General features: G+C 45.8%; 1 protein-coding gene across 4 annotated transcripts in view; it reads left to right on the forward strand.

Annotated features, from left to right (window-relative positions):
- Positions 1–25,066, forward strand: part of FAM168B (family with sequence similarity 168 member B) — a 39,761-nt gene that overhangs the window by 9,927 nt on the left and 4,768 nt on the right. For all 4 annotated transcript variants that reach the window (XM_017887216.1, XM_017887219.1, XM_017887217.1 and 1 more), the window contains exons 2-6: positions 1,906–1,986; positions 6,067–6,150; positions 22,010–22,152; positions 22,257–22,434; positions 24,670–24,794. In XM_017887216.1, the coding sequence (XP_017742705.1) occupies positions 1,917–1,986; positions 6,067–6,150; positions 22,010–22,152; positions 22,257–22,434; positions 24,670–24,782 (588 nt within the window). In that variant the 5' untranslated portion in view covers positions 1,906–1,916 and the 3' untranslated portion in view covers positions 24,783–24,794. The remainder of the gene's footprint in view (positions 1–1,905; positions 1,987–6,066; positions 6,151–22,009; positions 22,153–22,256; positions 22,435–24,669; positions 24,795–25,066) is intronic.

Below are 25,066 nucleotides of genomic sequence, written 5' to 3' on the forward strand. Positions count from 1 at the left end.
TCCAGCCTGGGCGACAGAGCGAGACTCCGTCTCAAAAAAAAAAAAAAAAAAAAAAAAAAAAAAAAAAAAAAAGAAATACAGGAAACTAGGAAACTAGTGTGGCATGGTGGCACACACCTGTAGTCCCATCTACTCAGGAAGCTGAGGTGGGTGGATCTCTTGGGCCCAGGAGTTTAAAACCAGCCTGGGCAACATGATGAAACCTCATCTCTATTAAAAAAACAAAACAAAACACAAAACTTAGCCAGGTATGGTGGCACCACACCTGTAGTCCCAGCTACTAGGGAGGCTGAGGTGGGATAATCACTTGAACCCAGGAGGTCAAGGTTGCAGTGAGCTGAGATTGTGCCACTGCACTCCAGCCTGGGCAACAGAGCAAGACCCTGTTTTGGGGTGGGGTAGGGGGCGGGGGAAGAAATACAATCCCAGCACTGTGGGAGGCTGAGGTGGGTGGATCATGAGGTCAAGAGATGAGACTATCCTGGCTAACATGGTAAAACCCTGTCTCTACTAAAAATACAAAAATTAGCTGGGTGTGGTGGCGCACGCTTGTAGTCCCAGCTATGTGGGAGGCTGAGGCAGGAGAATCACTTAAACCTGGGAGGTAGAGTTGCAGTGAGCTGAGATTGTGCCTCCAGCCTGACGACAGAGCGAGACTCCGTCTGGGAAAAAAAAAAATAATAATAATAGTAAATAAATACAGGAAACTGCAAAAGGAACACTAAATCCACTCCCATCTAGAGTCAGTGACTGTTCATATTTTTATATATTTCCTTTGAGACTTTTTTTCTGTTTGTGCAGGGATGCACATCTTTATACACATAGGTGTTTATTTGGGATCATACTGTGTAGTGCAGGATGCAGTGTAATACCCTACTTTGTTTTCACTTAACATTGTATTCTGTTTTTAAACATTTCTTGAAAAGCAGCTGCCTGATACTTCATGTCCTGGATATATCTTGGTTAACTATCCTCTGTTAGAAGAACATTTTGGTTACTTGTAGAATTTTCCGCTTACTTTTTTTGCGACAAAGTCTCGTTCTGTAGCCCACCTTGGAGTGCAGTGGCACGAGCTTGGCTCACTGCCATTTCTACCTCCTGGATTCAAGTGATTCTTGTGCCTCGGGCTCCCAAGTAGCTGGGATTACAGGTGTGTGTCACCACAGTTGGCTAATTTTTGTGTTGTTTTGTTTTTGTTTTGTTTTGTTTTTGAGATGGAGTCTTGCTCTGTAGCCAGGCTGGAGTGCAGTGGTGCAATCTTGGCACACTGCAACCTCCAACTACCTGGTTCAAGCGATTCTCCTGCCTTAGCCTCTTGAGTAGCTGGATTACAGGCGTGCACCACCACGCCCAGCTAGTTTTTGTATTTTTAGTAGAGATGGGTTTTCACCATGTTGGCCAGGATGGTCTTGATCTCCTGACCTAGTGATCCCTCCACCTCGGCCTCCCAAAGTGCTGAGATTACAGGCATGAGCTACCATGCCCGGCCAATTTTTGTATTTTTAGTAGAGGTGGGGTTTCACCATGTTGGCCAGGCTGGTCTCGAACTCCTGACCTCAGGTGATCTGCCCACCTCGGCCTCCCAAAGTGCTGGGATTACAGTTGTGCGCCACCGTACCTGGCCTTTCCCCTTGTTTTTAGTGAACATAGAGCTAACAATTTTTATTCCTTAGCTTCTGATGGACTGAGGAGAAGTGTGAAAAAAAGTTTATCATGCCCTGGTTTGGCACCCATTAGGACATTGAGTGTCCTTTTTTTGTTCTCTGCTGGTTGTGGACAGCGTGAATGTACTGTTTTATAAGCAGCACAGAGAAAGGACTCTAGCTACCTGCTTTTTTGGGACTGGTACTAGAGAACAATCAGAGAGCAAAAGTGCTTGGCTAAATCGCCTTTTTTTTCTTTTAGTTTTTGCAATCATGAATCCTGTTTATAGTCCTGGATCTTCTGGGGTTCCCTATGCAAATGCCAAAGGAATTGGTTATCCAGGTAAGCAAATACAATTTTGTTTTCATTTTTGAACTTTGACTACTTGGTATATTTTCATGTCACTTTTTCTATTGACAAACGTAGCTCAAAGTGGCTTAGACAAGAAAGAAAATACCTGGAAGTAAAAAATCAAGTGGTAGGACTGGATTTGGTCAAAACTTGATCTAGTGGCTCCAGCAGTTGGGACCAGAATCTAGTTTCTCTACCTCCTGGTCTCAGCTTCACTTTCTCACTGTTAACTTAGTGTTGGTCACAGGTCCCATTCCTTCTCATTGTGGTCTCTGAAGTTCAGGCCCCTCCCAGTAGTCCCTCACTAAGAGCCTCTTTACCTTCACCCTACAGGAAAGCCCAATGGTGCTGCTTGTTCTCTATTCAAACCGGTTCTGGGCTTTGTTCTGATTAAACTCAGCGTCCATCCCTGGGCCACAAAGGGGAGTCTGCTGATTGACTTAGGCCTGATCCCCATCCCTTTGGTGGAGTCAGCTGGTCAAATATGGACTGCAAGTGAGGGTTGCAAGGAAATGGATATTGAGGGAACAAGAGCTGGTTGGTCAAAAATAATAAATGGTTGTTCCCTTTGGTGACTTTGCACAAGGAGTAGTTCTTTGTAATGATACAGCCTCAGTTTGGGTTTTGATAATATGATAGAAGAGATAACCCCAAAACTTTGTTGCTGTAAGACTCTCAGAAAATGAAATAAAACATTTTACAAATGTATAACTGAACTTGCAGGAGGTAAGAGAGATAGCTGGGGTCAAACGTGAAAGCCCTGTGAAACTCAGCTCACCTGGCCTTTGAACTAATGTCCTGCCTGTCCTGGGGACATGTGCTATTTGTGGGTTTTAGCAACCCACATGGGGGTAGAGATTGAGTCTTAGGACCCCTGCAACAGGGAATGGAAGTGAGACTTCTTATCAATCATTCTCGTCCCTCTGGAGAGGGATACTTCCCAGCAAAGAGATAGACTAAACAGTCTAGTCGTCCAGTGGCCCCATAAGGAAGTTTGTATGCTTGGGCTCTGAGAAGGGGGAGATCTTTACTAAGACTTTGTAAGCATTCGGAGATGTTTGGGGCTCTAGCTTGTGTTATACTCCCCAGGGGTTCGTTCAGAAGTTGAGAAATCAACATAAAAATAGTCTCCAGGCTTCCTTACTCCTGGAGCATCTGACAGCAGCGAATGCAGAACTGCTGTGGGGGCATATGTTCACAACCCAGGTTGCGTGGGCTTCCTGCAGGCAAAGTTCTGCCTGCTAGCATGGGATGCCTCCCATCAAGTAAGAGGCACCACCCATGACAGACTGCAGGAGAAGAACCATCAGGTAGAAACTATGTCACACAGACAAATTTAGAAGAATTGTAGATAAAAAAGAAAGAATCAGAAACATAAGAGGGGAACAAGATGCTGGGAAAAAAGAACTAGCTGGAACTTTAAGAAATGAAACAAAATGGCATATGAACAAGTTTCAGGTTAATGTCAAGACAAAACACTTGTTAAGAGAGAACAAACCAGAATGCAACATAAGGAAAGGCAGGAAAACAACAGTAAAGAAACACTGGAGCTCTTCTCCGGAAGGACTGAGTAGAGAAACCATAAGAAAAGGAGTGACAGGCCGGGCACGGTGGCTCACGCCTGTAATCCCAGCACTTTGGGAGGCCAAGGCGGGTAGATCACGAGGTCAGGAGATGGAGACCATCCTGGCTAACATGGTGAAACCCTGTCTTTACTAAAAATACAAAAACATTAGCCAGGCGTGGTGGCGGGAGCCAGTCGTCCCAGCTGCTCAGGAGGCTGAGGCAGGAGAATGGTGAGAACCCGGGAGGTGGAGCTTGCAGTGAGCAGAGATCGTGCCACTGCACTCCAGCCTGGGCAACAGAGCAAGACTCCGTCTCAAAAAAAAAGAAAAAAAGCAGTGACAGAATTTTCCAGAATTGATGAAAGATAATTTAGTGATGAGCTGTGTCAACACCAGTTTAAAGAGTATTTTAAATAGCTAAGGAGGATCCTGAGTGCAGCTGGAGCCAGAGGAATGGCCAAAACCAATGGCATTAGCACACCCTTATGGTTCTCATCAATACGATAAGACAAGGATTGCCTCTTGTAATCACCAGTTTTGTGCAAAGCTGTGAGGATGCTGAGGTATGTGCATTTTGCTCCTGCTGTTTGGTTAGTCAAAAGCAGGGATTGGTAAATTAGATAAAGGTCTAGATAAAAATATTTTACGCTTTGTGGATCATACCATCTCTGTCATCACAACCACTCAACTCTGCCTTCGTAGCACAAAAGCAGCTGTAGATAATACTGAGCATGTAAGGGCGTGCGTGTTCCAGTGAAACCGCGACAACAGGCAGTGTGCTGAAATTGCCCTGTGGGCTGTCATTTACTGACCGGTCAAGAGAATTGGAGTAAAACACTTTTTTAGGCTTTTTTAATTTTTGGTTTACAAAACACGTTTAAAGGAAGATTTCTGTAATTTTGAAACTTCACTGCCAAAAGCTAAGAAGATATGAGAAAGGAAAATGCTTTTATGCAACTTTGTACTCTTACTGGCTAATGGAGAGTCTGGTCTATAACTTTTCTTTTTGTTTACATTTAATGGAAAAAAGTAACTCTTCCTCAAAAGGCTTTCTTCCTTTTTATTTTTTTGAGATAGAGTTTCTCTGCCCGTGGCCAGCCTGTTCATTTAATTCTTCATTAACTTATAAAGAGTTCTTTTATAGCTGGGCGTGGTGGCTCATGCCTGTAATCCCAGTAATTTGAGAGGCCGGGGCAGGCGAATCACCTGAGGTCAGGAGTTGAAGACCAGCCTGGTCAACATAGTGAAACCCTGTCTCTACTAGAAATACAAAAAATTAGCCTGCCTTAGCCTCGGGAGGCTGAGGCAGGAGAATCGCTTGAACCTGGGATCGGAGGTTGCAGTGAGCCAAGATAGCATCGTCACACTCTAGGCAACAAAAGCGAAACTCTGTCTCAAAAAAAAAATTATTTTAGTATTCTTTTAGTGCTTATTATAAAGATTTTACCGCTTTTATTTTTATTTATTTATTTTTTGAGACAGTGTCACTCGACATCGCCCAGGCTGGAGTGCAGTAGCACGATCTCAGCTCACTGCAGCCTCCATCTCCTGGGTTCAAGTGATTCTTCCAGACTTTGTGCCGTGAAGTCAGATGAGGGTAACAGGACCTAGTGCGTGATACCCTTAGCACCCTTATTACTCTTGCTAAGTAATTACGTGATTGAGAGTTTGGAATGAAACTTCCAGAAATGTTGTAATTGAAGCTGGGCACTGTGGCTTACGCCTGTAATCCCAGCACTTTGGGAGGCCAAGGTAGGTGGATCATGAGGTCAGGAGTTCAAGACCAGCCTGGTCAACATGGTGAAACCCCGTCTCTACTAAAAATACAAAAATTAGCCGGGTGTGGTGGTAGACACCTGTAATCCCAGCTACTTAGAAGGCTGAGGCAGGAGAATTGCTTGAAACGGAGGTTGCAGTGAGCCGAGATCGTGTCACTGCACTCTAGCCTGGGCAACAAGAGTGAAACTCTGTCCCCCCCAAAATAAAAAATAAAATATGTAATTGTGACCTATCAAAATTCTGAGGGAAAGCCAGGCGCAGTTCTCACACCTGTAATCCCAGTGCTTTGGGAGGCTGAGGTGGGTGGATCACCTGAAGTCAGGAGTTTGAGACTAGCCTGGCTGATGTGATGAAACCCCGTCTCTACTAAAAATACAAAAATTAGGTGTGTTGGCATGCACCTGTAAGCTCCTCGGAAGGCTGAGGCAGGAGAATTGCTTGAACCTGGGAGACAGAGGTAGCAGTGAGCCAAGATCGTGCCATTGCACTCCAGCCTGGGTGACGAAAGTGAAACTCTGTCTCAAGAGACAACAACAAAAAACAAAGTTCTATGGGAAGAAGAGAACTAGAGACACACTGTTGGCCACACATAGTGCTCTCGGGGCTGCTTAAGTTAGTCTGTAGCGTTCTGGGGACGAAGGTAAGAGCGATGGCTTTGCAGGAGCTCTGGTGATTGTGCGTCACTGCTTCAGTTGATGACATGAGATTGTTCTGTATTTTTCTTCAGCTGGTTTTCCCATGGGCTATGCAGCAGCAGCTCCTGCCTATTCTCCTAACATGTATCCTGGAGCGAATCCTACCTTCCAAACAGGTACGTGCTGGGTGATAAAATGCTTTGTTCATACAGCTGGGAGAGAAAGGTCAAGGGATGGATTTGAGAAGGGTGGGTATAGAATTAGGACTTGGTTGAGTTGATGTCTCAAGTTCATTAAATTAGCCTGTTGATAAGTGCAACAAAAGCTTAATTCTCACTGCACTGAAGCTTTATATGCTGTGTTTCTCATGTCCTCCCACAAGGCAAATCTGTAATCACTAGATTGTTAGAGTTAACTCTGCCAGAGCATCTGTTCGTGAAGTAGTATCACCTACTAGAAACTGAAGATTCTTGCCATCCTAACAGGTGGAATTTCCATGTTGATGTTTTTAGAGATAATTTTTATTTGACTACTTTAGCACTCTGATCATATTTTTTAAAAAATATTATTTTCCATGTAAGGTATATATGAATATTTTTAGATTTTAGAAATCACTGTTACTATTGAAAGTGGAATTGGTTTGGGTCTGAATCTTGAGATTGGTTATTTAGTGGGATTTCCTCCTAGGAGCCTGCACTCTCCGGTGTTGGTTCCTTTTGGACTTTCTTCACCCGCAGCAGTGGTGGTGCACACTCTGATCTGAGGCTGTGGTGTGGCCTTAGTCCTGGGACTGCTGGGGCAGCTTTGTCCCTCACACTAGCTTCACACAGTTAACTCTGACAGAGGAGGACACAATAGCAGTGTCCTTTCCCCAAATTCTTCCAGTTTTGTGAATCGTAAAATTCTGCCTTTATGTTCTGTCCTTACATCCATCTCTTCCTTTCCATTTCCACTGTGACCACCCTTGTTCAGCCTGTAGTTCACAGCCTGAAAAAACCTTCCTGACTTGATCATCATGCTCCCAAGCTTTCTCTCCCTGGTTAGTGTTCTTCCCATTTAAACCAGAGTGATGCTCCCAGGTGAATTTTTCTCAGTGGTTTCCCATGACTATAAGACACAGTTAGGCCAAGAGTCTCGACTTTCAGTCCCTGGCTGTTTGCCACATTGGCCCATTTTTTCCCTTTAGAGTGGTTTTCCTTTTGTGTTTTGCCTTGAAAGAACCATCCGTCTCGTAGTGTGTATCCGTAGTTCATTCCTTTTTCTTGTTAGGTAGTATTTTGTTGTATGGAAATAAATACTTCAGTTTGCTTATCCATGTACCACGTGATGAACGTTTGGGTTATTTGCAGTTTTGGGTTATTAGAAATGAAAATGCTGGCCGGGCGCGGTGGCTCAAGCCTGTAATCCCAGCACTTTGGGAGGCCGAGACGGGTGGATCACGAGGTCAGGAGATCGAGACCATCCTGGCTAACATGGTGGAACCCCGCTCTGCTAAAAAAATACAAAAAAAAAAAAACTAGCCGGTGCGAGGTGGCGGGCCCGCCTGTAGTCCCAGCTAACTCGGAGGCTGAGGCAGGAGAATGGCGTAAACCCAGGAGGCGGAGCTTGCATGAAGCTGAGATCCGGCCACTGCACTCCAGCCGGGCGATCGTATGAGACTGCCGTCTCAAAAAAAAAAAAAAAAAAAAAAAAGAAAATGCTATTAATATTTATATGCAGTTTATTGTGTGAACATATGCTTTGATTTCTCTTGAGTAATAAATACAGAGGATTCGAGTGGCTGGTTGTTATGGCAGGTGTGTATTTAACTTTGTGAGGAACTGCCAAACTGTCTTCCAAAATGGTGGTACCATTTTACATTCCTGCCAGCAGCGTTTGTGAGTTGCAGTTCCTCCACATCCTTAACAACACTTGGTGTGGTCAGTCTTTTTAATTCTAGCCATTCTAGTGAATGTGTAGCGGTATCTTTTCATGTGCGTGTTTGCCTTCTATATGTCTTTGGTGAAGAATTTGTATACAGTTTTTACTGTATGTCGGTTACTGTTTTCTTATCGTTGAGTTTTGAGAGTTCTTACCAGATATATATGTATGTTTTTTCCCAGTCTGTGGCTTTTTCATTCTTCTAACAGTGTCTTTCAAAGAGCAGAGGTTTTAAAAGTTTGGGCCAGGTGCGGTGGCTCACGTCTGTAATCCCAGCAATTTGGGAGGCCGAGGCGGGTGGATCACGAGGTCAGGAGTTTGAGACCAGCCTGGCCAACATGGTGGAACCCTGTCTCTACTAAAAATACAAAAATTAGCTGGGCTTGGAGGTGCGCTCCTGTAATCCCAGCTACTCAGGAGGCTGAGGCAGAAGAATTGCTTCAACCCAGGAGGCAGAGGTTGCAGTGAGCTGAGATCATGCCATTGCACTCCAGCCTGGGCGACAGGGTGAGACTCCATCTCAAAAAAAAAGTTTGATGAGGGTTAGTCGTTTTATGGATCATGCTTTTTGGTACCATACTTAACAAACTTGTGTAACTTGGCTGGGCGCAGTGGCTCACGGCTGTCATCCCAGCACTTTGGGAGGCCGAGGCCTGCTGATCATGAGGTCAGGAGATCGAGACCGTCCTGGCTAACACGGTGAAACCCCCTCTTTACTAAAAATACAAAAAATTAGCTGGGCATGGTGGTGGGCGCCTGTAGTTCCAGCTACTTGGGAGGCTGAGGCAGGAGCATGGTGAGAACCCGGGAGGCGGAGCTTGCAGTGAGCTGAGATCACGCCACTGCACTCCAGCCTGGTCTACAGGGTGGCGAGACTCTGTCTCAAAAAAGAAAAGAAAGAAACCTGTGTAACCTAACTTCACAAATATTTTCTTCTTTTTTCTTGTAGAAGTTTTACACTTGTAGGTTTTTCATTTATGTCTGTGACCCATTTGGAGTTAATTTTTGTGTGTGATGGTAGGAATGGATTGAAGTTTGTATCCTCGGCATACGTATGAATGTGGCATGTGATGATCATGCTGTAGACCACCATAACATAAGTTACTCTTTTAGGATTTTCAGAGGTAGCCCACTTTTACTCATATCTTCATGGAGGCACAAATCAGTGTGAAAATGTACTTAAAACTTTCAACTTTTTTATTTTATGAGAAGAACCTTGAGTTTATTTCAGGCTGACAAAGCTGTTCTTGCCAAAAATGTGCAGCACTGCCTCGCAGAGGCAGGATGGTGTTTGGAGGCCGAGTGCTGCTGACAACTTCCCGCCTTGGGTGCCTCTGGGGGCTACCCTGTGGAACATGTGCCACCCATCTCATTATTATTTTGGGACGAGGTCTTGCTCTGTCGCCCAGGCTGCAGTGCAGTGGTGCAATCACACCTCACTGCGCCCTCAACTTTCCAGGCTCAAGCAGTGCTCCTCCTTCAGCCTCCCGAGTAGCTGGGATTACAGGTGCACACCACCACACCCGGCTAATTTTTCTATTTTTTGTAGAGATGGGTCTCACTGTGTTGCCTAGACTGGTCCCAGACTCCTGGGCTTAAGTGATCCTCCTGCCTCAGCCTCCCAAAGTGCTGGGATATTATAGCCATGAGCTACCATGCCCAGCTTGTCACCCATCTTCTTGAACATCTCTCCTTTCTCATAGGGAGGTAAGGCCTGTGTTGTCCCTTTTCCAAGACTGCTCTCAAATTGTTCTGTAATCCAGAAGCAGGGACAGGCAGGTAGCAACTGCAGCTGCCCAAATGGCCTGCCTTGTTGAGAGGGGCATCCGCTGACGGGTGCCAGGCAGTTGTTGGGTGCCAGACTGCTGGCGCACCAGTGCCAGATCTTCTGGTCTTGTAGGAGAAGCTGTGAAATTGGTGAATGAAAAATACAAGGCAGCCAGGCACGGTGGTTCATGCCTGTAATCCTAGCACTTTGGGATGCCAAGGTGGGCAGATCACTTGAGGCCAGGAAATCAAGACCAGCCTGGCCAATATGGTGAGACCCCGTCTCTACTAAAAATACAAAAATTAGCCGAGTGTAGTGGCACACACTTGTAGTCCCAGCTGTTCGGAAGGCTGAGGCAGGAGAATCAGTTGAACCTGGGAGGCAGAGGTTGCAGTGAGCCAAGATCGCGCCACTGCACTCCAGCCTGGGTGACAGAGCGAGACTCTGTCTCAAAAATAAAAAAAAGAAAAAAGAAAGTCTTTCTGATGTCCCACAAGTGCTGTTGGCCATCTGACCTGAGTCTGGATCACAGCTGTGTGCCCATCTTTTTCTGGGATCCTCTCTGTTTTCATGTCTTAAGTGTTTGTTTTAAGAAACGGGGTCTTGTGATTTCACCCAAGGTGAAGTCCAGTGGTACAGTTACAGTGTTTTTCTGCTAAGTTCAGGGGATCTTCCCAACACAGCCTCCCAAACTGTTGGGATTACAGGCATAAACCACCATACCCAGCCTCATGTTTTGAATTTTTTAATTCCCTTTTCAGTGAGCCTATCCCTGTTTCTGGTGAGCAAACCAAAATTATCAGTATAAAAAATTTAAAAGAGAAGTTTTTCTCCCTTCCTGCTGCTTTCTCTCTCTCTCTCTCTCTCTCTGTGTGTGTGTGTGTGTGTGTGTGTGTGTGTGAGTGAGATAGGATCTCACTTTGTTGCCTAGGCTGCAGTGCAGTGGCATGAACTTGGCTCACGGCCAAATGATCCTCCTGCCCCAGCTTCCCAAGTACCTGGAACCTTAGGCACAAGTCACCCCACCTAGATAATTTAAAAAAAATTTTTGTAGAGATGGGGTCTCACTGTATTGCCCAGGCTGGTTTCAAATTCCTGAGTTCAAGCAATCTTCTCACCTTGACCTCCCAAAGTGTTGGGATTACAGGAGTGAGCCACTGTACCCGGCCCCTGCTGCTTTGTTGATCTGCCTCTTGGTTCTCTTGCCATCCAGTTTGTACCCAGTGTTGACTTGTGGTTTCAACGCTGTATATGTGGAGTTTGGCTTCCAGAGCACTTTTGTAATCCAAATGCCACATATTTCTTAGCCCTCTTCCAATTGTAACATAAGAGGAATCTGAGAACCTTGTGATGAGATGTCTTCTGCTGAAGAATTCTGTTTTTTGGAATCTGGAAATGGAGAAGGTGTCATTCATTTTGTCTGCCTGAACAAGGCTGTGTATGCACACATCAAGAGTGGTGATATGGTTTGGCTGTGTCCCCACCCAAATCTCATCTTGAACTGTAGCTCCCATAATCCCCACGTGTCATTGGAGGGACCTGGTGGGAGGTAATTGAATCATGGGGGTGGATTTTTTCTGTGCTGTTCCCATGATACTGAGTAAGTCTCAAGAGATCTGATGGTTTTATAAAGGGCAGTTCCCCTGCACACGCTCTCTTGCCTGCCGCTGTGTAAGGTGTGCCTTTGCTCTTCCTTTGCCTTACACCATGATTGTGAGGCCTCCCAGCCATGTGGAACTGTATCCTTTATAAATTACCCAGTCTCGGGTATTACTTTATTAGTAGTGTGAGAATGAATTAATACAACTGGGCTGTCCATTTTTGGAATCAGAGCTTTGGTTTGTGGAGTTAGCTGGATGTGGCTTATACTCCTGGCTGTGTCACTCCCTGGGTAAGTTGTTTAACTTCACCTTTGGCGTTGGAATAATGGATAAATAACTCCTTGATTTGTTACGGGAGGATTTCAGTGCCAAGCCTACGATCAGGCACAGATGTCAGCTGGGCCAGCACACTGAGGCCTCTGTTCTGCTCCCACTTAGAGTCACAGGGACCTATAACTAGTATTTGTAATGAGGATCTGAAATTGTCAAAACAGTCTGTTCTTTGTAATAAGCTCTACACACAAGGTGGTTTAGATATTTATTACATTAGCACTTATTTTAAATGATACAAATGTTGGCTGGGTGCCATGGCTCATGCCTGTAATCCCAGCACTTTGGGAGGCTGAGGCGGGCGGTTCACAAGGTCAAGAGATCGAGACCATCCTGGCTAACACGGTGAAACCCCGTCTCTACTAAAAATAAAAGAATTAGCCAGGTGTGGTCGCGGGCACCTGTAGTCCCAGCTACTTGGGAGGCTGGGGCAGGAGAATCACTTGAACCCGGGAGGCGGAGTGATTCTCCTGCCTCAGCCTCCTGAGAAACTGGAATTACAGGCGCTCTCCACCACGCTGGCTAATTTCTGTATTTTTAGTAGAGACGGGGTTTCTCCATGTGTGTCAGGCTGGTCTTGAACTCCTGACCTCAGGTGATCCACCCACCTAAGCCTCCCAAAGTGCTGGGATTACAGACATGAGCCCCCATGCCTGGCGTTTCTTTTCTTTTTGAACTCAGAATTATAGCCATAAAATGAAACCCTTGGTTTGTTTAAAAATTAAACTTCACGCATGGCAGCCAAGCAGGAGAGAATAGCCTTTGGAATATTAATAGGCTGTGAGATCTTGTTGAGCCTGTTTCTTTCTGTCTTAAAGGTTTACATTCACTTAGGTGAAAGATTGCAGCGCTCCAAAGGGCTTTTTAAAATGAACAGTAGCAATTCCCTGCTCCCTTGTGGGAGCCCCCACATTTCACTCCCCATGGACACTCTAGCTCTTTAACTCTGTAAAGCTGCTTTTGTTCGTGATTTCCGTGCTTCCACATGACGTGTCTCTGCTGTTCTCTGCTTCTTTTCGTAAAGTGGCACTGCTTTACTGACTTCTCACTTTGCTGCCCCTACCTTCCTTCACAGGTCTGTTATTGTGGTCACATCAGCATTGTTGACAGCTCTGTCCTCTATGTGGCAATCCTGTTGTCCTGTGTGTGCTCTGTTGCAATTCCTTCTGCATCTACTGTGATTTCCCTGGAATTAATACTGTACTTACCTGGTGTGTTTGATTAGGTTTCTGTGACCATAGCATTAATTAAACCTCCAGCTACCCCCGATGTGTTGAGATCTCTTCTTAGCAATTTCCGATACCTGTGTGTTGTGTTTTCCTGGTGAGCTCTGAAGCCCTCCCTTCCTCTCTCTTACCTGGACTGGTTGTCCTCTGGGCCAGACCCTGGGGGGTCACTCTTCCTCATCATCCCAGGGCTTGCTTTTTCCTTTCCCTTCTGCCTGAGTTCTTTTCTTTTTTCCTAGTTTACTCTGGCTTTGGCGGGGGATTTTCTTCAGTAAGCACCTGGGAGAGTATGGAAAAGTCACAATTTTGAGCTTTTCCATGTCTGCAAACATTTTATTCTGCATGCACACTTGGTTGATCGTTTGTCTGGATATAGAATTCTAGAGTAGCAGTTATTTCCCCCCAGAATTTTCAGGAGGCCTTTGCTCAATAGCTTTCCAGCTTCCACCACTGCTGCTGAGAATTGGGATACCTTGTTGGTGCCTGATTAAGTGTAACATTGTTTTTTCTTTGCTACTCTGTAGGATTTTTGCCTCTAGTGTTCAGAAATTTCATGATGCTGTGTTTTGGTGCAGATCTTTTCTCCTCACATGTACTTTAGGCTTCTGAATTTTTAAAATTTTCTAAATAAATGTCTTTTTTACTCAAAAATTATTATAAAATCTGTGTGGTACACAGTACTTTTGGAAACAAAAAATGACCTATTTAAATAAAAAGTTTCTGGTTCCCGAACAGTTGGCATTCTAAAGTCAGTGACCCTGTGCATGTCCTTCCTGAGGGCCCAGCCAGGGTCGTTCGCAGGTTTGGTAAAAGTGGAAGGAGGGAGCTTCTGCTCTTCTCGCCGCGTGGCTTGCGTCAGCACAGACGGGCTTCTTGGGGAGGGAGAATCTGGAAAGCTGTTGTTTTGGAGAGACCTAGCACTGAATGAATTTGATATTTCAGGGGGCAGTGTATAGTTTTGGGTATGATGAGGTAATTGTGTATATTTGTTTATTTGAAGTTTGTGAAGTTCCTGTTGAATTACTATGGAGGGATATGGTGGACTTAGTGCTGAATGAAAAAAAAACTTAAGGAAGGTGACAAGCACACACTAAGTCTTTATTTTAATTAAAATTTTGTTTTACCTAGTTTTAAAATTTTTTAAATTATTGGTTTTTAGAGACAGGGTCTTTCTCAGTCGCCCAGGCTGGAGTGTGGTTGTACAATCATAGCTCACTGTAACCCAGAGTTGCTGGACTCAATGAGCGATCCTCCTGCCTTGGCCTCCTAGGTCGCTGAGACTACAGGTACACCGCACCATGCCTGGCTAATTTTTATTTTGTAGAGACGAGGTCTTGCTATGCTGCCCAGGCCAGTCTCAGAACTCTTGGAATCAGGTTATCCTCCCATCTTGGCCTCCTAAAGTGTTGAGATTACAGGTGTGCACCATAGCTCTTGGCCCCACACTAAGTCTTAAATTGATAGGGAGACCTGTTTGTCTTACTTGAAATGCACTTTTCTTAAATGCTGGCTAGAAAATGGTGTAACATTCATGCCTAAACCAAGACCAAAGTTTCCTGGTGAGCGTTAGAACATAGCCGCATAGTCATAAGAAAAAACAGTAAGATAATATATATTAAAAACCATTGGTCTGATTAGAAGTAGTTGACTTTTTTCAACATTTTATTGTAAAACATTTCCGATATCACAGAAAAGCTGCAGAAATTTCAGTGATCATCTGTATATGGATGCTAAGATTCTACGATTAAACTTCTTAAAGTCAACTTTTACAAGTAACATTTTACTTGTATCACACACACGTTACTCCATCCATCCTTCAGTCCATCTTAATTTTTGATGGTTTTCATTTCAGAGTAAGTTGTGGGCCTCAGTATACCTCACCTCAGTAACTTGAGCATGCACATCATTAATATTTGTTTAGTTCCTTTTTGGTTTTGGTTTTAAGTAAAATGTGCATGGCATGTGTGAAATGCACAGGTTTAGCATCCCATGCATTGCATGCTGAGTTGCATATGCATGCTTCCTTCTTGGAGCAGTCGCTCCTTTTGCTTCAGCAAAACCTGCATGTAAGGTAGGTGTTGTAAGACACCTTGGGTAGGCCGGATGCAGTGGATCACTTGAGATCAGGACTTTGAGACCAGCCTGGCCAACATGGGTGAATCCCGTCTCTACTAAAAACACAAAAATTAGCTGAGCATGGTGGTGCACGCTTGTAATCCCAGCTACTCGGGAGGCTGAGGTAGGAGAATCACTTGAACCTGGGAGGCAGAGATTGCAGTGAGCTGAGATCGCACCGCTGCACTCCCACCTGGGCAGTAGAGCGAAACTCCGTCTCAAAACAAAAACAAAAAAGACACCGTGGGTGATTGAATTGGGAAACCTAGGGCTAGCTGGAGGGATTTCTGCAGCGGGAGGCTTTCAGTAGAAGAAAAGGAAGACATCATAGGTGGGCCTCTCGACTGTGTGTCCTAAGGAAATGAAGCCTGAGAAAGGACTTCACCTTTTTTCAGTGGATGTGGTGGGCCAGATGAGCGCTTCTGACTCAGAGACTCCCTCTTTGGAGGGAGGTGTTCTCAGATTTTCCTTACTTTGATTTTATACTCTCTATTAGAGGTTCGTTCAGGTTGGCAGCTTGCATCTTCTCTTCACTCTGAGCTCTTTCTGCAGTTCGAACAGTGACGAAAAGGTCAAGGACTTTCTTATTAGCAATGTTGATGGATGTAGGTCGTGAGTTTATTGCTTGTTTTAACAACTTCTAACAGCTGTTCCTTTTTCTTCTCATTCTTTCTTTAGTGAATCAGTTATCAAATAGAACTGTAACTTCTTGTTGCACGTTGGCTGTATAGATTGAACATGTCCAGTGGCATGGTTTGACTTTTTTTTCCAGCCTATGCCTTACTGCCAGGCCATCTTCCAGATCAGCATCTTTCAGACTGCTATAGAACCCTTCTGCTGATGGCCTTTTTAAAGGCTGGGCAAAATTTTGTATTCTTCTTCTTCTTCTTCTTCTTTTTTTTTTTTTTTTTTTCTTGAGACAGGATCTCTCTCTCTTGCCCAGGCTGGAGTGCATTGGCGCAATCTCTGCTCACTACAACCTCCACCTCCCGGGTCCAGGTGATTCTCCCACCTCAGCTTCCCGAGTGGCTGGGACTACAGTCATGTGCCACCAAGCCTGGCTAACATTTGTATTTTTAGTAGAGACGGGGTTTCACCATGTTGGCCAGGCTGGTTTCAAACTCCCGACCTCAGGTGATCCACCCGCCTCAGCCTCCCATAGTGCTGGGATTACAGGCATGAGCCACTGTGCCTGACTATAATTCATCTTCTAGGGGTGCATTTGGGTATGGTGATCCGTGGACCCTTCAGCTAGCTTCCTTACTGGTTCTTTACCTCATACATGACTGTTATTTCCATGGAGATTTCTGGCTAGTGTACACTCTCTCAGTTGTGTGTCAGCATCTGAAAGTACTGTATACTCTTCACCTTGCGTATTTTTACTTTTTTTTAATTTTGGAGACAAGGTTTTGCCAGCTTGGCCAGGCTTGTCTCAACTCCTAGGCTCATGTGATACACCTGCCTCGGCCTCCCAAAGTGCTGGGATGGCAGGCGTGAGCCACCTTAATTATTATTAAAACAGTTAGCCAGGCGCGGTGGCTCACACCTGTCATCCAGCACTTTGGGAGGCTGAGGTGGGTGGATCATGAGGTCAGGAGATCAAGACCATCCTGGCTAACACGGTGAAACCCAGTCTCTACCAACAACAAAAAAAAATTAGGCAGGCGTGGTGGCGGGTGCCTGTAGTTCCAGCTAGTTCGGAGGCTGAGGCAGGAGAATGGCGTGAACCTGGGAGGCGGAGCTTGCAGTGAGCAGAGATTGTGCCACTGCACTCCAGCCTGGGCGACAGAGTGAGACGGGTCTCAAAAAAAAAAAAAAAAAAATTATGTATACCGAAAAGTCGAGCGGACAGTACAGTGAATGTCCACGGTACCCACCACCTAGATTCCCCGGTGATCTTTTCCCATATTTACCTTATGTAAGGATGAGTGTTGTGTGGTTTTTCTTTTCTTCTTGTGGAACCGATTCAGAATCTTTTGTGTCTTGTCCAGTAGACTTGAGTGGAGCCCTCCCTAACGTGAGTGAGGAGTGCTTCTGCATGCCCGCACTTAGAAACAGCAGTTCTCTAATTTTAAAAGTAGTTCAAATTTACATTTGCCCAGTTGTGCCCTAAGTTTTAAAAAACGTTTGAGCAGGACATGGTGGCTCACACCTGTAATCCCAGCACTTTTGGGGGGCCGAGGCGGGTGGATCACGAGGTCAGGAGGTAGAGACCATGGTGAAACCCCATCTCTCCTAAAAATACAAAAAAAATGAGCCAGGCATGGTGGTGGGCGCCTGTAGTCCCAGCTAGTCGGGAGGCTGGGGCAGGAGAATGGTGTGAACCTGGGAGGCAGAGCTTGCGGTGAGCTGAGGTCGTGCCACTGCACTCCAGTCTGGGCAACAAGAGCGAGACTCCATCAAAAAAAAAAAAAAAAATTCCTGCTCACACATCACCTGGCTTTAGCACAAGTACATGGGAATGTAATTCCCACCTACACATCACCTGGCTTCAGCAGTTACCAGCTTTTGCCTCATCTTTTTCATCTGGGCCCCTGCCACTTTCCTCTATATTATTTTGAATCAAATCTCAGATATTATGTTCGTCAGCTTTTTAAATATTATCTTTAAAGGATAAATAAGAACTGTGTTGGCCGGGCGTGGTGGCTCAAGCCTATAATCCCAGCACTTTGGGAGGCCGAGGTGGGCGGATCACAAGGTCAGGAGATCGAGACCATCCTGGCTAACACGATGAAACCCCGTCTCTACTAAAAAATACAAAAAAAAAAAAAAAACTAGCCGGGCGAGGTGGGGGCGCCTGTAGTCCCAGCTACTCGGGAGGCTGAGGCAGGAGAATGGCGTGAACCCGGGAGGCGGAGCTTGCAGTGAGCTGAGATCCGGCCACTGCACTCCAGCTTGGGCGACAGAGCGAGACTCCGTCTCAAAAAAAAAAAAAAAAAAACTGTGTCATTGTCACACCTAAAAAATATTTTTTTATTACTACCAAGATTGTAAACAGTGTTCGTATTTCCAGTTATCTGTCATGAATGTTTTTAATTGTATGAAGAAAGGGAACCCGTGGGTTTGTTCATTTAAACGGTCGGAAGTTTGGAATGAGATTCCCAACTTGGAAGTCTAGCATCAGTTCTCAGGATGTGACACACAGGGTAGCTCTGTGTTTTGGCACTTTTATAAAAAATTCTCATCTTGGTCAGATAAGAGTTTGTTGACTTCTAGGAGAATCTCTTTTCAGGCTAGTGGAAATACGAGGCAGAAACTGGGATTAAGCTGGACAGTGGGGATCCCATTCGGCAGTGTCCTCCTTTGGGTACAGCTGAAGGTTCCTGCTGGTGTCTGGCTGCTGCATGGCAGTGGGCAATGAAGGAGGTGTTGTGGCTGGGGGGAAGGGAACCATCCAGGATGACCCTTGACCTCCTTCATCCCCACAGTTCTTTCATTTGAGACAGCCTTGCGCCCCCCCCCGCCCCCCCGCCCCTCTCTGAGCTGACTCCTCATTGCTTGCCAAGACTGCATAAAATGTTGCTATGTTGGTGGTTTGTTTTCCTGTGATTTTTTTTCTCCCGAGGCCAAGCACCTTATGGAGAGGGCTGGATCTGTCCTGATCATCTCCGCTGTGACAGGGCATGGCCCCATGTTGATGGTGAATAGCCTCTCTGTGATGGTGTAATGCCTCAGTCACCATGACTAGTCACATGTGTGCACGCCTCACACCATGCTTCCTTTTTCCACTCCTTCCCTAAGTTAGCTAGTGACTTAGGGGGAATTGGACTGTCGCAGGTCTCTTCCTGGGAGTATCAGTACATGGCTAGACAAACACTACCTTTTCCTTTATAATTCTTTGATGGCGTTCACGCTACCTTTTTCTTTTTAATTAAAGAAAATGTTATACAACCTTGTTGTGGTGTAATTGACATACAACTAAGCGTACAGATTTAAAGCTTCAGTTTGATGAGTTTTAACATGTATACACCTGTGAAGCTTTCCTTTTCACTTTCCGTTTTTAGCCTTCTTAAAGACGAGGAGAGGAGGGAGCAGCCAGAGAAGGGAACTCTGTAACTGCTCTTGTCTTGAAACTTGCTTTTCCAAATCCTAGTGGAAAATCTGTGTATTCTGCTTTCCTTTGGCTAAGCACCAGTATTAAAAGTTGTTGTATTCAAATTTTGGCAGTGTTTCTATTTACGGTTAACATAGCAGTGAGTGAATTTCAAAATATAGGGAGCCCTGGAGGAATCTTTTCTTTCTTCAGATGGAGACTAGCTGAGGTTGGGAGTTGCCTGGTTTGGGTCGAAGGGTCAGGACTCTGGATGCAGACAGATCTGGGTGTGAGCACCCACTTTGCTGTGCAGGACAGGACCACCTATTGTTTGGCCTGCCACAGATCTCGGCCGCAGCACCTCCCACTGTGAGACCTGGAAGGGCCTACAGGGGAGTCTGAGAAGGCTGACGCTGAGGCCTTCGTGTTACTTAATTGATACAGTGTGCAGTATTTAGGTGGAAAAGCCCAGACTTCACCACTGTGCAGTATATCCATGTCACAGAATTTCTCTGGCACCTGAACCAAAAGGCTCCAGACTGGTGAATTTCCTAGGGGGGCAGTCATTCTCTTTCCCTTTCAGATTAAAATATACAGACCAAGTACATATATATACAGGCTCACACCTGAAATCCCAGTACTTTGGGAGGCTGAGGCAGGAGGATCATTTGAGGCCAGGAGTTCGAGAGTATCCTGGCCAACATGGCAAAATCCCATCTCTACTAAAAATTACAAAAATTAGCTGGGTGTGGTGGCACATGCCTGCAGTCCCAGCTACTCGGGTGGCTGGGGCATGAGAATTGCTTGAACCCAGGAGGCAGAGGCTGCAGTGAGCTGAGATTGCACCACTACACTCCAGCCTAGGGAATAGAGCAAGACTCCATCTCAAAAAAACAAAAAAACAAAAAAACAAAAAAACCACACGTACATATTGCTAAACACAGCCCAATTGTGTAAAATGTTTTAAAAATTATTTTTTATTATTACTATTTTTTTGAGACAGGATCTTACTTTGTTGCCCAGGCAGAATGCAGTGGCATAATTACAGCTCACTGCAGCCTTGACCTCTGGCTCAGGTGATCCAAAATTCTTTATACTCAGCTCATTTCTGAAAACTTGAGTATAATTTATGCACAAAACACCCACATATTAAGTGCTCGACTGGGTGGGTTTTGACAGTTTGTACATGCCCATGGAACCACCACTCCAAATAAAACATGGAACACTTTGATCATCCGAGAAGGCTTTCTTCGCCCTCTCCCCTCTCTGATTTCCGTCACTGTAGGTAAGTTTCTTTGTTGTTAGGGAATAAATGGAATCGTTGCTATATGTGCCGTTCTGTTTCTGGCTTCTTTGGAAAGCTCAGCATGGTGTGAGATTCATCCATGTTTTTTCCTTTTGATTGCTGAGTCATGTTTATAGAGATATATCATGATTTATCCTTTCTCCAGTTGATGAAGATTTGCATTATTTCCCATTTTTGGCTATTAGAAATAAGATCGAACACTTTTACAAGTCTGTCGTGGACCTGTGTTTTCATTTTTCTAGGGGAAATATTTGGGAGTGGATTGCTGGATGTTGGGGGACATGTACCTGGCTTGCAAAGTTGTGCTGTCTGACACGGACAGCGTGTGAGTGCTCCACCCCTCCTGCTCTCACCCATGGGAATTTGAGATGCCATAAGCACTTGTATGGACGTTTGATTTACATAGTACAAGTTAGTCCTTTTCAGTGTACAGTTTGGTGTGTTTGGACAATCGTACACAGCTGTGTGGCCGCCACCACATTTGGGTAAATGCACTCTTTTGGAAAGGTTCTCGCTTGCCCCTCTGGCTCCTGCACCATTGCTGGGGTTTTGATGACTGTGGATTAGGTTGGTCTTTCCTAGAGCTTCTGTCAGTACATGCATCCAGCATGTGTCCCTGTATCTGGCTTCTTTGACATGGTGTGGCTTTGCGATTCATCCATGTGCTTATATGGATCAGCAGTTTGTCCCTTTGCTTGCTCAGTAGGATTTGTATGGATGCACCACAGTGTGTTTACCCATCTGTCTCCTGGTGGGCGTTTGGGCCATTGCCAGCTTTTGATCATTGTGAATATAGCTGCTGTGAACATAGCTGTCCAGAGACCCTCTCCCTCCCCAGAGACCAAACCCCTCTTCTCTGTTGGGATCAGGAAGGGACACCTAACTGCTTATTCAGCAAACTGAATCACTTTACTAGATCGGGCCTCTTTATCTGCTTCTGGAGGTGGGTTGGTGGCCAGCAGTTTGCAGGGCTTTGGGGAAGGGCTGTCTTGGTGCCAGCTGCTCCTCGCTGTTGGCTAAGAGTGCCTTCCTCTTGAGTCTGCTCAGTCATCCTCCACTTCAGCTTGCCAGGCTTTAGCATGCTGTCTTCTCTTCCGTTCTTAGTGAGTTTTATGTCTTTTTTCTCTTAATCTGCTTTATTGTCATTTTCATGTCATTTTATGTGGGGACAAAAGCAAGTATGTGTGTTCAGCCTTCTCTCTTGACCCAGAGGGCTTTTTACCATAGAGTGCTTAGCCTGTCCTGGTGTTGGGCAAGCATCTCCTGTTTTTGCCGTAACAAACACCACTATGATGAGCAGGCTTACAGTGAGGTCTCTGTGCGTAGATCGATGTGTATTGCTTTCAGACAGGCTTCTAGAAGTGGAATTGTGGGATTAAAAGGCATATATACTTTGGATGCCAAATTTAGCGCCAGGAAGGCCATACCAATTTAAATTCCAGCAGGACAAGACAGTTTTATTTCCTGTCCTGTGTGAGCATTCCATCTGTAGAACGTTCTCCTTTGGTATTTTTTCCTCCTCCCCAACACCCTGCCGCCACACACACATGCATGCACAGACGCACACAAAGTAAGAAATGAAGTCAGAACTTAGTGGAGGAGAGTGGGGGCGGCAGTGGCAGCAGGCCTGGCGAGTTGCGTGGGGCTGACACGCAGCTTGGCTCCTCCCTGCATGTGTCTCTCCCTGTGCCTGGACCGGCTTGGGTGAACTCAGGCCATTGCCTTGTTTGTTCCAGGTTACACTCCTGGCACACCTTACAAAGTGTCCTGTTCCCCCACCAGCGGGGCTGTGCCGCCGTACTCCTCCTCCCCGAACCCCTACCAGACTGCTGTGTACCCCGTGCGAAGTGCCTACCCGCAGCAGAGCCCGTACGCACAGGTATGCTTTGGGTATACACTGTCGTGTGGGAAGGGTTGATACCAACTGAGCACTCATCCTTTGGCCCTGGGACCCTGTGTCAGTTGTCTGTCTTCTCCCCACAGCAAGGCACGTACTACACACAGCCGCTGTATGCAGCACCTCCTCATGTCATCCACCACACCACGGTGGTGCAGCCCAACGGCATGCCGGCAACGGTGTACCCTGCTCCCATCCCCCCTCCTAGAGGCAACGGGGTCACCATGGGCATGGTGGCTGGGACCACCATGGCCATGTCAGCAGGTAAGTCCTTGTTCCTGCAGTGTCTGCCTTGTGGTGTCCCGTAGAGGTGGGGCAGGGGAGAGCTCACAAATCCTCTGACCCTTGGCTCTAGGTTTTCATAGCTATAGTTGTGTGGAAGGACAGAAGATTCTTTGGGGAAGAAACAGCAGGTTATCTTTTATTTTGCCCTCCTGAGTGACCTCTTGTGGAGGCCTCTCTGAATGTGATGGGCTCACTTTGTTGGTGAACTGAGCCATTTGGCAGTGCAGGATGTGTCCCCGTCTCCTCCCACCCCCATGAATGTAAGACCTGAGCAGAAGGAGGACACTGTGTCCTGGGGTGGCTGGCCCTCTTCCTTTCCCTTGAGGGGAGCTTGTCTTTGAAGGTCATTTGTCTTCATGGGGATGTTTTCATGCGTCTAGGAGAGCTGGTCTTCCGTTGATAGAAGGAACAGCCGCCTATAGAAATCCTTCGGCATTCATCTGTTGTACTTTACTTCCCAAGGCCTCCTCTAAGAAAAATAAACCATGGAGATATGAGGCTCCTGTCTAGGATGGGCACATCTCTGTGGAAGCTCTGGGGGCTTGATCTGATGTCTAGGGATTGGGTGACCACCCAATCCATATGACCACGCATATGGATTCACTTCCTGGTCTGTGGGTCAGTATGGCCACCTTTAGGTCATGCCCACACAAAAGTGTACTGTTTTCTCCCTGTTTTTCTGGACTTGACTTCAGTGTAAGGAGGTTATGCCAGAGAGCAGCATTCTGGGATATTATGTGTGCTTCAACCTAGACTCTGATTTGGTTTTCCTCATACTTATCTGTCAAGTAACAGAAAACTGGGCATAGACAGAAACTGCTGGTTTGAGGCACAGGGAGGGAGGGCAGCGGGCACCGGGTTGGGTGTGGGCCAGGTGAGTGAAGGCCGCTGTGTTGGAGGTGCTGCTGGTCCATAAACGAACTCAGGTAGTTGCTGAGTTTCTGCAGTTGTAGGAAAAATAGATTTTTCTTAAAGCACTCAGAAGTTCATGTAGTTTAGAATCATCATTTCTTGTTTTATTTATTTATTTTTAATATTTCTTCAAGACAGGGTCTCACCCTGTTGGCCAGGATGGAGTGCAATGGTGTGATCTCAGCTCACTGCAACCTCCGCCTCCTGGGTTCAAATGATTCTCCCTCCTCACCCTTCCCAGTAGCTGGGACTACAGGCGCCCATCACCACACCCAGCTAATTTTTTTTGTACTTTTTGGTAGAGATGGGATTTCACCGTGTTGGCCAGGCTGGTCTTGAACTCCTGACCTCAGGTGATCCACCCGCCTCGGCCTCCCAGAGTGCTATGCTTACAGGCATGAGTCACTGTTCCCAGCCTCTTGTTTTTTATTTGTTTTTACCATCTTAACTTTTTTTGTTGTTGAGACAGGGTCTTGCCCTGTTGCCTAGGCTTGAGTGCAGTGCACTGTAGTCTGGAACTCTCAGGCTCAAGCCATCCTCCCAACTTAGCCTCCTGAGTAGCTGGGACTATGAGTGTGCTACCACACCTGGCTAATTTTACAACATTTTTTGTAGAGCTGGGAGCTCACTATGTTGCGCGGGCGCATCTCAAACTCCTGAGCTTAAGCTATTCTCCTGCCCCAGCCTCCCAGAGTACTGGGATTAGGTGATGTGAGCCCTGCGCCAAGCCCATCTTAACCGTTTTTAAGTACGGTGCAGTAGTGTTAAGTATATTCACATTGTTGTGAAACAGAGCTCCAGAACTTCTTTATCCTGCAAATCTGAAACTCCTGTACTTATTAAACGCTAACTCCCCATTCTACTTTCTTTCTGTCTCTGAATTTGACTAGGTATTTCATCTAAGTGGAATCATAAAATATTTGTCTTATAGTGACTGGCTTCTTTCTTTTAGAATTATGTTCTTAAGGTTCACCTATATTGTAGTATGTGTCAGAATCTCCTTCCTTGTTAAGGCTGAATTATACTCATTTGTTTATCATCTGACGTATAAAAATTATTGGGTGTGCTTTATGAAGGGGACACACAAAAGACTTTTACGAACATATTGTCTGGAAGCTTGCTGTGTGGAGACAATTTTTGGGTGGAAGATTATCTAATGAGAGTCTGACAGTATCTGGGTCAAGACTATCCCTCTTCCTGTATACCTTTCTCCTTGCAAAGAGTCCAGGTTTGTGTGCGTGTTGGGCACTGCGGAGCTGTGCAGGAGGTCGGCCTCATGTCATGTGCTGCTCTTTCTTCCAGGTACCCTGCTGACTGCTCACTCCCCAACTCCTGTCGCCCCCCACCCAGTCACTGTGCCCACATACCGGGCCCCAGGAACACCCACTTACAGCTATGTGCCCCCTCAGTGGTGATCACCTGCAAATGTAAGTGACCAGTGAAGGCTGGGCCAGCCTTTGATGAAAGGGCATTTCCATGGGACAGTGGCAAATTTACCATGTATTTAAGCACTAATGAGGAAAGTGTGCCTGACCCTGCATCCAGAGGCAATGCAGTGTTTAAATTTTTTGTTTTTATTGAGACATTACAGAGTAGAAGACAGAAGGAACCATTGATTACCTGCTGTTGACACTGTCCGTGTTGAGCCTTCCCTGGAATGTGCTGTAACCCCCCACCTGCCTGCTGCAGGAAATAGGGC

The sequence above is a fragment of the Rhinopithecus bieti genome, unplaced genomic scaffold, assembly GCF_001698545.2.
Source record: "Rhinopithecus bieti isolate Rb0 unplaced genomic scaffold, ASM169854v2 scaffold_17222, whole genome shotgun sequence".
Classification (NCBI taxonomy): domain Eukaryota; kingdom Metazoa; phylum Chordata; class Mammalia; order Primates; family Cercopithecidae; genus Rhinopithecus; species Rhinopithecus bieti.